Consider the following 13,452-nt stretch of genomic DNA (forward strand, 5'->3'; position numbering starts at 1 on the left):
ACCCATTCTTTCACCACCTGTCTTTCATTCCACCCGTTTTCCCCAGCACCCTCCAGTGAGACAATGGGACTGTCTGTCTTACGAACACCTGGTGTGGATGTTTTCACTCCCACTTCTAATTGGCTGGGAAGCAGCACTTGCCACAGGCACTGTTTAATTTTGTTTCCATCCCCTGCATCTCATGGGAAAGAAATGGTCAACAGTTCAGATAAAAGAATCATCTTGGTCAGCTCCAAAATATGGCTACTTGCATGGTAATCACAGCAAGTCTGTCAAATCAGTGATTTCTTTATTCCTAAAAGGAAGTGCTTTTTAAAAGATTATGGTCTACCACCCAAGGAGCAGCCCTGCTCTTCACAAGTGGCTGCAAAGGCTGGCAAACCGAGAGGTCTGCTTTGGCTCAGAAACTCAGTTAGGCTCCTGCCACCTCCCTGCGTGTCTCCACAGCATGTGCTCCACACACAGTCACACCAGTCTGCTTCTACTTAGGAGGGATCACAACCAGAGGTGGCCCCCGCTTAGGCCTCCACATGAGGACCTGGGCATCATTGGCATTGGGTTTCACTAGTGCGTTAGGGGGGATGGGTTCCATCCGGCTCAGGATCCGGGGTTGCTCCTGCTGAGTCCTGCCCACCAGCCGGGCCCGTTGCCCCAAGAGCTGAAGAGGGTCCACCTCAATGTCTACCCTCATCCTCCATTTGATGGTCTGCAGAATGATCTTCTCCTTCGTGGTGGTATTCATGGCCACCAGCCAGGTAGTGAAACTTTGGTCCCTCTTGATTCTTGTGAGCAGTGGCACATTGCTGTCGCTCACTGGCACCGCCCATGTCACACTGGGGTAGAAGTTGTCATTCATGCTGACGGAGAACCTGGAGATCTTGTTGGTGGGGCCAACCAGGGTCACAGTTTCTGTGGTGTTCCCGTACCAAGGGTAGCTCACCCCATCTGAGTCACTGATGGCTTTTACTCTCCCTTCCCTCAAGTCGGGCAGTTCCCAGCTTGACCTGGCAAAGCAGAAGAGATGCACAAGAAAAGAAGAGGCTGAATAAATTTTTCAAAAGCTGGAGAGGTGCCCATCACTTACTAACATAGTCAACTTGGGCAAAATGGGAAGTTCAGAGGGGAATTCAGGTCAAAAAGTTCTAGGCTGTGCTGTTTCAGGATTAAATGAGAACAAATCAAAACAAAAATAAAAAAGCAATGCCAAAACAAGTTAAATAAAACTATAGCTGACCTAATTGAAAGCAGGAAGCTCACAGAGAAGGTTGTGAGATGACAGAGAGATATCAACTAGTTGGGATGATGGTAACTAGCAGTTCAGAGGCATTCCATTGCAAGGACTGCTTCCTTGGGAAGCAGGAGGGTATGTAAGGTTTGTTTATTGGGAGCAGGTGGCAGTTGAAATCTGATGCACTTGGAAGGAAGTAGCAGGAGGAATGGAAGGCAAAAGGGAGCAAAGTTTAAGCTTACACTAATTTCTTAGGAAATCACAGTGGTGGAATTTCCACTCAACAAAGAGCATTGTTTAACTTTCAGCCATCAGCCAATCTAGCACTTAGAAAACACAGGCACAGAAAATGATAACGCAAGGAGACAACAGTCACCTTCTGGAAGCCACCTGAATGTGAAGGTTGTACTACAGGCTGGCATACACAGTCTGTAATATGCTGCCTCTCCTCTGGCTTCAAGTTCAGCCTGGAAGCCTCATTGCTTAGTCTGGTAAACTTGCTATTCTGGGCACTTGCCTTCTCCTCCTGGCTGCCTCTGACCTTGTACAGCAGGAGGGAGGAGACATGTGCCCCACTCTTAGCCCATGTGTCTCCCTCCTGCCATGGACTTTTGCCAGTAATAATAGTAGTAGTAGTAGTAGTTGACACTTATTGAATGCTTACTCTATCCCAACCACTGTGCTAAGTACGTCATCTCAGTTAATGTTCACAATATTCCACAGGATAAATGAATTTTTATTTCCAATTTACACATGAGGGGTTGGAAGCTTAAAGATATTAAGGTACATGCCAAGGATCCTACAGATTATAAGACGTGGAGTTAGGAGATGTCTGACTCCAAAGTCCACGTTTTTTTTTTTTTGACCGGCAAGGGGATCATAACCCCTGGCTCGGTGTGGTCCGTACCATGCTCAGCCATCGAGCACACCAGCCATCCCCATACAGGATCCAAACCCGCAGCCTTGGCGCTCCCAGCGCCGCACTCTCCCAAGTGAGCCAGGGGGCCAGCCCCAAAGTCCATGCTTTTGACCACTATATCATACTGCCACCCAAAATTCCCTTACATGTTGCTGAAGAAAGCCAGAATGGAGGGGACTCAGGCTGCCCAGTGAGCTAGCAGCTCCCAGAGTAGCCATGGGGAGCTGGACTGAACCCTAAAAAGGGCAGAAGTTTAGTTACCAGAGCCTGGCTTTGCATTTTCTGTATTTCCGTTCCCAGGATGAGGAAAGATGATTGGTAATAATGCATAAGAATTTAATAAATAAAGAAAGGAATGAGACTGTTTCATTCATCAGCTAAGAGGTTGTGGCCTTGTTTGATATAAAGTTTTTCCACCTATGAAGTGAAGAGGACCCTGCAGGGCATCATACAAATGGTCTAAAAGGGAGCAACATTGTCAAGTTGATGCTAACATCTCAGCATCCCTTACCATCACATGAGGACATAAAGACATTAACTGCTGCCTCCCACTGGTCCCCCATAGCACCTCCTATGCCAGTCAGCCCAAGCCAGAAGGGACGGGAAGGCTGGACTGCCTGGGAAGGAGGTGAGCCCACACCATAAGAGCCTATTCTCTTGTCTCCATGGCCTTGATAACTGCTGGGAATAATTGCAGTGCATCATGGCTGGCAGAAACTAAGTAATAGGAATTTACCTGATACAGAAAGTCAGGGAGAGCTACTTTTGTAACATATGCTAATGTAGCTGTGCTGAAGGCAGGAGCTCAAAGCTAATTCTATAGCCATTTCTTACTGTACAAAAGGGAGCAAGTGTTACTGGAATGGGATACAATCACACGAGGGTCAGAGGTGTGGTGAAGACCCAATCTGCTTGTTTGGTTCATGACGTGGCCACACTGGAGTCAGCTTTGGTGCCTCCAGCCAAAGGGCCTAGACAATTATTCAGTCATCAGGCATTTATTTTCTGTGTTGCCTAAATCTTGTTTTCCATTTTGGCTAGTAATCAGGCCCTACTAACCTTTGGGTTCCTCTGTGGGATTAGAGGACAGTTATTCCCAGCAGTGCCAGGATCTTCCATCTTAAATACTGTGCTAACTGCACACTGCCTGGGGAACTTGGTTTTGGGTGGATGCTCGTTTTATCCTTTTAAGCACTGTTTATCTTGCCAGTTAATTTAGTTACCTTTTCTATAGAAACTTTACAGTTTATATTTTTGCCCCATTCTTCCTGCCCAGAGCCATGCAAGCAGACACTTGCACCCAGTATTGAGAGTCAGTCTTGTGAGAAAATCACAAAACTTAGTTTGGTGTCAGGTTTTCTCAAAAACAGAGAGAATACAATAAAGGTGCACTCTTAAGCCTGTCACAAGAGAGAAGAAAGAGACCTTTTTCTTGGAAGATTCTCTGGAATAGAGAAATATGACAGGCTTCCTAATCATTACAACAAAGACACGTGGCCAAGTGCAGTCATTGGGCACAGTGACCTCAGGAGTCTACACATTGGCTCCATCTACACGGCTGTCACATCTGCGACTGCTCTTTTGGAAATTCCTTGGGTCTGAGGTATGTTCTCTTTCACAGGTCTACAGACCCTAGGACTACATCATTAAGGGATGGTTTGATTTTGGAAATAGTCAAAATTCATTATGACTTAAGTGTAGTGAATAGAGAGTGGCTTTCTATTTGAAAAGTATTATATATTTATTTCTTTTACAAAAGATAGATACTAGTGTGCATCCCAAGGCAGTGGCTTTTCTTTCTTTTTTCTTCAAAAAGAGAGTTGTGCTTATAAAATGCATGACTGGTTTATATAGTTGATAAAATGGCTTTGATAATGGTTTTCAGAGAAGTCCCTGAAAAGTTCCAAGAACAATAGCACCACTGGAGATACTCATTGACCACTTAGGGGACTACTTTGAATAGGATGCCAGAGGCATTTCAAATTCTGTATGACCCAAGCTGAACTCATCATCTCACCATACACCAGGCCCTCTTCTCCTGTCTCTGCTGCAGGGGGTGGTGCTCTACCCACCCAATCTTCCAGGTCAGAAGTGGGGGTCATCTTTGGCTCCTCACACCCCCTCACCTAGACTCCCACAGCGACTATATCACCACATCCTGTGATGCTTGAGTCTATCTCCTTTCCATCCACCTCTCACTGCCTTCATTTAACCCAAGCCCTCAGCATCTCTTACATGGTCTACTATAATTGCCCATAACTGGTCTCTCTGTATCCAACCCTGGTACCTCTCAAATCCATCTTTTAGGCTACACAAAGGTTAAAACAGGCAAATCTCATCATGCCTTTTCTATATATAAAACACTTCCAATGCTCCTCTACATAGACTTCTCTGGCATCAACCATAGGATAAAATTCAAATTCCTTAATAGGACAGATGGGCTGTCAATGATCCAGCCTCCCCATGCCCATATACCATACTGTTTCTCACCTCTGCTCCTTTGCTCATGCTGTGCCCTCTGCTTATCCTGCTCTTTCTCCTATTAAAGTTTAACTGTATCTAACTACTCATTCCTGAGAATCATTACATACATCAACTCCTCTGGTAAGCCTTCTCTTCTGTATGCCCATGAATATATCCAGATCTACAGGTGACAGATAGTATTATAACCATTTATTTATGTGTCTGTCTTCCCCATGAGCTTATGATTTCCTTGGGCCTGGGATAGTGACTTACTTTTGAATCATTAGCATCTAGCACATTGTTGGCACACAGTAGAACTTAGCAAATATTTACTGAAAGAATAAATATTTTATTTCAATTATTTTCACGCCTATATATACCTGGAAACTTGGTGGAACTTGTATACAACAAAGTGTTTTTATCACAGTTTTTCCCTTTATATATTCTCTTACCTTAAAAAATAATCTAACATCTAGCATTCATTTAGAGTCTATTATTAGAATAGCACCACACCTTGCACTGAAAGTTATTTATCCTTAAAGGGGGGAAGGAAAGCCAGTCTTAAACAAAACCAAATGGATTAATGAACATGAACGTATTTCAGTGACTATTCATGCCATTATATAACTACATACAAAAATTAGTGGCACAGACTCTGAGCAGTATAGGAATTCAGAAACATGGACATCCATACAGGCTATCACAAGGGAACTTTGCAGAGAAAATAGGATATGAATTGTTGGGAATAAAGACAGGCATTTTCAAGTGCCGGGGAGCCTGAGGCATGGAGCCAGGGACTGGACCCTCCCCTCCCACAACCAGGCACACTGCCAGTGCCTTGGGGCCTGACCAGGGTCCTGAGGTATGGATCCGGGGACTGGGCCTCCCTCCCACAAACAGGCACACCACCAGCATCTCAGGGCCCATCGAGGGATCTGAGGCTTGCAGCCGTGGACCAGACTCCCTCCCACAACCAGGCATACTGCCAGTGCATCAGGGCCCAACTGGAGTCCTGAGGTGTCAAGCTGGGGACCAGACCCCCCTCCCACAACCAGGCACACTGCCAGCACCTTGGGGCCTGCTCGTGGTCCTGAGGCATAGAGCCAGGGACTGGACTCCCCCACACACAACCAGGCACACTACCAGCACCAAAGAGCATGCCAAAAACATCATCTCCATGTGGGTGACCCACCACAGCCAACACAATAAACATGGCTGCCACAACCACCACGCAGATGGTCCGCCAGCCACTGGAGTGCATTGACAAAAGGAGAGTCACCAGCAAAGACCAAAGAAAAGAATAGGATGTCTCTCTCTACAAAGCCTATTCCAGAGTGACAGAAGAAGCATCTGTTCTATGATAATACTGGGGGACCTGAACACATCTCTCAGCATTGTACAGATCATCTAGGCAACAAATCAACAGAGTAACCATTACTCTTTCAGAAGGAGAGAAGACATTTAGGGTAATTAGAGGGAGGAGGGGGAGGGGGAGAGATTGGACAGTTGGCATAAAGAATAAGTACAATTTGTAAAAATATATGTACTAATAATATTAATTTGATCAACATATGTCAACACTGAACCCCCAAAATATGTATAATCAATTATGATTGAATAATAATTTTAAAAATATAGGCATTTTCAGGTAGGAGGGTCCATCATGGGCCAAAATGTGACAACAAGCATGAACGTGGAATCTCCAGGAAACAGAAGAGACCACTTGGAAGGGCGAGTGCTGGGAAGAGTGTAGACAAAGCTGGGAGGGCGGGTTGGCATCAGTCTGCAGAATGCCTTTTGTAGACAGCTTAGGCACTTGGGCTTCATCCTAGAGGTGGTGAGATTTTTGCTCAGGAGAGTGATGTGCTGGGAAGAAGAGTAATGGAGAGAATTTGAAGGCTAAAGGGAGAGAAAGAGGATGTTTAGGAGCTTTTACAATATGCTAGGTGATCTTTGATAAGGACTTCATCTAGGCTGATGGCTGAGGAAACAGAGAGGATGGGCCGCACATAAGAAATAATACAAAAGTAGAATCTCTGAGGTTTGGTGACCAATTGCCAATTAGAGACAAAAGAGAAGGTAAAGTGAAACAGTTACTCAGAACAGCCAAGCATGGCTGACTGGTCTGTGGGTGTACAGAATCATTCGAGAACTCACAAGGTTGTGGTCTCACAGTAGCTGATTCTACACACATCTCTGGATCCACCCACTATGGTATTTCGGATACAAAGCCCCTGACTCCTTTAGACACTGAGGGTGGAATTCTGTTTGTCTTTGCATCCCTTGCCCAGAATGTGGTGTCTGGCACATGGTGCACACTCACTACCCTTGTTTCTTCTTGTATCTCACTCTCTTATTTTTCAGTATCCTTTGCTGGTTCTGCCCATCTCTCAACCTTTTAACATTGGAGAGTCAAGGGCTCAGTCTTTGTCCTCTTCTCTTTTCTGTCTATTCGCATTTCCTTGGTGATCTCCTCTGGTCCCCAGGTTTTAAGCACCATCAACACTTTGACAACGTCCATATTTATATCTCCAGCCGGAAAGGCTCCAGATCCATATACCCAACTGCCCAGTTGCCAAAAACTTTGCAGTCATTCTTGACCACTCTCTCACATTGCACATAGTATGTATCAGTAAATCCTGTTGATGCCATCTAAATATACCTAGAATTCAACCCCCGCTCCCCACCCCACACCATCTCCGCTACCCTGGTCTTTCCTGAATTAGTGCAGTTGCCTCTTAACTGGTCTGCTTGCTAATACCTCTGCTCCGCCGCCCTGGTCTATTTTCAACATGGCAGCCACAGTGATCTTGCTAAACATGTGTACATTTATGTCACTTCCCTGCTCAAAATGTTCCGCTCAAAATGTTCCCATGCCTCTGAAACCACCCAGGAAAACTCCAAATACTTAAAATGGCCTATGTGGACCTACGTGATCTGGCTCCCCATTTCCTCTCTGACCTCATCTCCTTTTCTGTCTCTCTCTCTTGCCCATTCTGGCCCCTGTGCTGTTCACTGAACATGCCAAATGAACTCCCACCTCAGGGCCTGTGCACTGACTGTTGATTTTACTTGAAGCATCCTTCCCTCAGATATCTGAAAGGCTTGCTTCCTTGCCTCCGTCAGAACTGGCTCAAACTCCATGTTCTTAATGCAACCTTTCCTGATAATCACATTTAAAATCGCCACCTCTTGCTCCAGCACTCACCAATCCCCATTTCTGCTTTTATTTTTCTCCATAGCACCTTCTAATATACATATAACTTACTTTGCTAATGGTCTGTCTCCCCTCATCTCTCACTCCCAAATGTAACCCCTAAGAAGGCAGGGATTTTATATATTTTATTCACTGTTGTATCTCCAGTACCGAGAACAGTGCCTGGCACATAGAATGAGTTCAAAATTATTTGTTGAATAAATAAGTATCAAATTGCTCTGAAGTGAAAGATGAGAGGAGACTATGCATTTCAGTTTGGATGCTGCGGCTTCTGTGGAATTGGCTAGACAGGCGGACACTGTGTCTGTGAGGTAGTTGCAAAGTTGAGCCTAGGGCTTAGGAGAAAGTCAGGGTTGTGAAGTAAATTTGGCAGCCATCTGCATGGGGGAGGGTCAGCTGATGTGATGGTGAGGGGTGAGATCTTTCGGGATGAAAGAGAGCTCTCAGGAGGCTTGTTTAGATGGCCAGAGACAAAAGGGAGTCTGAAAAGCAGAGACATAGCCAAGGAAGGGGAAGGACTAGTTTTCAAAATCAAGAGAATTTCAGGGTATCAACAGCATCAAAAGCCACAGAAATTAAAGACAGTGGGGTTAAGATAGAGCCATTCTGTAAGAGGCTAGGGAGGGAATGAAGAAGCACAAGAAAAACTTGAGAGTTCAGGTGATTCCTTTAAGAAGTTGGACAATAAAGAGAGGAGAGAGATGAAGTAGGGAGCCGGCTGGGCATAATGGCTGAGAGCAGGATTTCTGGAGCCGGACTGCCCAGGCTGGCAAACCTAAAGCTACCGCTTGCCAGCTGTGTGAACTTAGAGAAGTGACTTGCCCTTCCTGTTTCTCCATTTATAAAACAGGGAAGAGAGCAGCACTCACCACTTACTTGGTGTGAGAATTAAATGAAATAATGAATGGGAAGTTCTTAGCCCAGTGTGTGGCCAAAGTTTAAGTTTAGGTATTAGTAATAGAGATGGAGGCAGGGCCAGGGAAAGAAGGAAACTAACAGCCATTGAACCCTTCCATGTGCAAGAACTTGACAGTAATCCTATGAGGCAGGGATGATTATAGTCAGTTCATACACAAGGCAAAGAAGCTCAGAGTGAACTCCCCAAAGTCATATAGACGGGAAGGACAGTGCGAGGATTGGAAGCCACAACTCTCTGACCTCAAACCCTGCCTTTTCTATGGTACCATACTCATGGGAAGAGCTCCTTTGAGATCTGAATCTCATCCCTCCTTCTTTCCTTGAAGTCTTCCGTGCAGTGAACAGAGGAAGTACCACAACCTCCCACAGGAGACTTGTGTGCCCGTCCTGGGTTAAGAGCTGTCTGACCTCAGGCAAGTCACTCCTGTCAGCCCCAAGTTCCTCATATGTAAAATGGAAAGAAAAATAACAGCAGGTGTCTGTACATCTCAGAGCTATTATAAGGATCAAATGAAGTGATGCTGTATGAACAAATGCTTTGTAAACTATAGCACACCATGCCATTGCTAGTTGTTATCTCATTCCCCTCCATCTCCTGCAACCCTTCTCCTCACTGTTATAAACACCATGTTTTCGTTTTAGACAATCAGCCATTGACCCAAAGCTCACAGTTAATGGATTCACCAATGGGCCTAATAATGAAAACATTGATTATTGGAACCTTCATACTATCTGCATCCCATTTTTAGAAGAGGCAAATCTCAAGCAAACAAGCTCATGTTAAACATTTCATTCAAATAAGTATTCCCTGGGTTAAGGTCCAGGCTCCACCCAGACCCAGCTAGTTCTCCCAGTGCCCTTGAGGGGCAGAGCAACCTCTCTGAGAAGAGCCCCACTTTGCTCCCCATGAAGCCCTGCCGTCATTGAGGAGATGGAGGATGGTGCTGGCAGCAGCATCCTTGGAGTCAGGGGGTGGCAGGTGGTTGGGGGATCTTCTTATACTAATTTCCCCTGATGGAGTGTGGGATGGGAGTCAGGGGAACCACACATGGAGAACTGATTGCTTCAAGCCTGGAGAGCTTCAGGGCAGGCTTTGAGATCCAGGATGGTATTACCCTTAGACCTGGATGAGAGGAGCCCTGGCCTGGCCTTGCACTTCATTTTTTTTTTATTTTTTATTTTTTCCTTTTTGTCTTTTTTACTGACCGGTAATGGAATCGCAACCCTCGGTGTCGCACCCGTACCGGGGACCGGCAATGGGATCGCAACCCTTGGTGTTGCGCCCGCACCGCGCTCAGCCAGTGAGCGGGAACCGGTCTCCACATGGGATCCAAACCCTCAGCGGGAGCATCGCCGTTCTCCCAAGCGGCACACTCTCCAGTGTGCCACCGGGCCAGTCCCTGGCCTTGCACTTTAAAGGAACCCACTCTGGTGTCTTCTAGCCATGCCCTTCCACACTGGGCGAGGAGTTGTGGGGCTGAGAGGATGTGCCCCTCCTTTTAGAACATCCTCTGGGTACCTGGGATTGAGATATTCCCAACCCAAATGGCCCTAAACATGCCTCCAGGGCCTATGCAGTCTTTTTTCCTGTCTTCCCAAGGGCAGTCCACTCCAATGTGAATGCACTTTTGGGCCAAGGAGTGGCCAGAGGGTGGCTGTTGTTGGAGTAGCATGGAGTTTCAGCATGCGTTTTGAGTATCCTCGTACCCATGCATGATGGTACCTCTCTCTCAATATGGTACACAGCTGGGGGCTTAGAAGGGGGAGAGTGTGGGGGAAGGGGGAGCTGGGGGCTGAGGGTTGGCTGTTCTTATGCTGCTGCATTCTGGCCCAGAGCTTTGAGGTGTCTGAGAATTCTGAATCGACTAGACTTCAGGTTGTTATAAAGTGTGTTTGTCTAGGTAGGAGGATAGAGCTTACCTGATTCAGCATTTTGTTAGTCTGACTTATAACTTTTAAATATTTAGAAATATGCTACCCAAGCCTTTGTATTCTCACCCTGGGGCCCACATATGCTAGGGCTGGGCAGAGGTGGGAGACCTGGACACACAGCTCTGCAACCCTGGACAGTTCCAATATGGGATTTTTTTTCTTTCGCTTTATCTGCTTTTACTCACACCTTTTAGTCTTCACATTTACAAAGCCCGCTCACAAACAGCATCCCATCCACAACATCCCTCTATCGCATGAGGTATCCTTCTATTTTCCATTAACAGTGAAGGACTTAAGGTTTCTGGTCAAGATGGTGTAATAGATGGTCCCCAGTGTTACTCTCTCCCACAAATCAATTAATTTACAACTATTAAAAAGCAATGACAGCCAAGCTGGGGCTGCTAGAGCTCAGGAGAAGAGGAGGAGAGACCTACAGAATGCAGGAAGGCCAGACAAGCCATGATGAGAAAAAGAAAAACCTCTCCGACCATTTCAAGCCTTGGCCACTTCCAGGCTGTAGCTGCTGAATGCACGGAGCAGGAGCTGGCAAAAGCTGCAGCTATGCCCTTCGGATGAAGTTGCTTGGAGGCAGCAGGGGAGAAGAGGAACTTGGTGACCCCCAGGCCAGCAAGACCACTAATTGGGTTCACATGGACTCACATAGGAGCAAGGAGCCACAACAACTGAAAAAAAGGAGCTACTCAGAGGCTGGTGAGTCATCCTAAGGGACTGGCATACAGCCCATTCCATGGGAAGTGTTTGGAGCATGGGTGGTGGGGGGAGACAGGCCCACCAGGAGAACACTGGGACACAGCAAGGACAGCTGATCTGACCCCCTATCAGCGTAAGACCACTCAGAGGAGACTGGTCAGGAAGATAGAATTGCATGGGGTGCAGTTTGATGAAAAGACTCAGGCCCAGACCAATGTTTCTACACAACCCAGGTGCATTGGATTTCACTAAACCCAGAAGTCCTACAAAGTCAACCATTAAAACCTGAGCTGCACAAAAAAACCTTCCCCAGGGAATCAGCAGCAAAGCAGCAATTTAGCTCAACCACAGAGCTCAAGTACTGGTCCCAACAGGAAGTTCCCCCACTTTAGAAGTAAGCAAAGGACAACAAATTAGTTCCAGTGCAGAGTTTAAGTGGTGGGAACAGCAAATAACCCAACACAGAACTGAAAGAAAAAACAGAGTACCCACAACTAGAGACAAAGTTTGATATTAACTAGTAAAGGTCTCATTTCACGAAAGAACACCCATAACATCTATAAGGACTGGAAGTCCCCTGGGCTACCAAGCCAGAAAGGGGGGACAACCAAGCACACTGCCAGCACCACGGGGCCTGCCTGGGGTCCCGAGGTATGGAGCTGGGGCTGGACCCTCCTCCCACAACCAGGCACACCTCCAGTGCCACAGGGCCCAACTGGGGCCCTGAGGCATGGATCTGAGGCCCGGATCCCCTCCCACAACCAGGCACACTGCCATCACCACCACCAACTAGGTAAGGAGCATGCCAAAAACATCACCTCCATGTAGATGGCCCACCACAGCCATCATAATAACCATGGCTGCTGCAAAAGTGGCTAGATGCCACAACTACTGTGCAGATGGTCTGCTAGCCACTGGAGTGCGTTGACACAAGGAGAGTCACCAGCAGAGATCAAAGAAAAGAAGAGGATGTCTCTCTCCACAAAGCCCATTCCAGAGTGACACAAGAAGCATCTGCTCTACGATAATATTGGGGGAACTGAACACACCTCTCAGCATTGGACAGATCATCTAGGCAATAAATCAACAGAGTAACCATTACTCTTTCAGAAAGAGAAGAAATCTAGGGTAATTAGAGGGGGAGGGGGAAGGGTATGGGGAGAGATTGAACAAGGTGCATAAAGAATAAGTATGATTTGTAACAATATATATGCTATTAATATTGATTTGATCAACATATGTCAATGCTGAACCCCCAAAATACGTATAATCAAGTATGATTCAATACAAATTAAAAAAAAAAAAAACAGTGAAAAACTTGCTCAAGGTCGTATAGCTAGTGAGGGGCAGAACTGTGTTGTGAACCCAAGATCTGACTCAAAATCACATGCTTTCTCATGATGCCTCCCTGGTACAAAATAATGGTCCCAAAGCTCTGAAAAATAATGATAATAGTTATTGATGATATTAGCTGATACATACTGTTATGATCTTACAAGTTGATAACCCACTGAAACATTTTTGGGACAATTGCTAAACAGACTCTCCATCTTTCCACAGTGTCTCCTCCCTGGCTATCCAGGCTCCTCCACACGGCCTCTGGACCTCTCCAAAATCCATCCCCTTAAGGGTTAATGCAGGCACAGCACAGGTCCTCCAACAGCCTGCTCCAGTCCTAAGGCTGGATATCAGTTCTGATAACATCACCCTGATGGCAGCTAACTCGCACCTTCCTGAACGCCAGGCACTGCTTGAGAGTCTGGGGTCTAACCACTATGTCGCACCTGCTCCTTAAAGGAAATACTGATTCCTGTGTTAACTTGACTGCACCTAGAGGAAGGGATAGAGGCTTCTCCATTCTCTCCTTTTCTTCACGGCTCTAATTTAAGGAGTTACTATTCAGGCATGTGGAAAGTTTAGTTAAAGAGGACACCACATTCTCTGAGAGCTCCAGCTGGTCTCCATCTAGCGCTGAGGCAGGCAAGGTGCCCCCATTCACGGGAGCCTCAGGCTCAGTGTCATTTCTCACTTGGCAGCACTTTCCCTCCTCCAAACCCTCTACAA

General features: G+C 46.3%; 1 protein-coding gene across 1 annotated transcript in view; it reads right to left on the reverse strand.

The window, feature by feature from the left end:
• Positions 1-272: 272 nt before the first annotated feature.
• FAM78B (family with sequence similarity 78, member B) overlaps positions 273-13,452 on the reverse strand; it is an 84,764-nt gene continuing 71,584 nt past the window's right edge. Inside the window, exon 2 of the mRNA XM_008588801.1 lies at positions 273-1,004. Coding sequence (XP_008587023.1) covers positions 482-1,004 — 523 coding nt within the window. The 3' untranslated portion in view covers positions 273-481. The remainder of the gene's footprint in view (positions 1,005-13,452) is intronic.

This window comes from Galeopterus variegatus, unplaced genomic scaffold, assembly GCF_000696425.1.
Source record: "Galeopterus variegatus unplaced genomic scaffold, G_variegatus-3.0.2 Scaffold5041, whole genome shotgun sequence".
Lineage (NCBI taxonomy): Eukaryota > Metazoa > Chordata > Mammalia > Dermoptera > Cynocephalidae > Galeopterus > Galeopterus variegatus.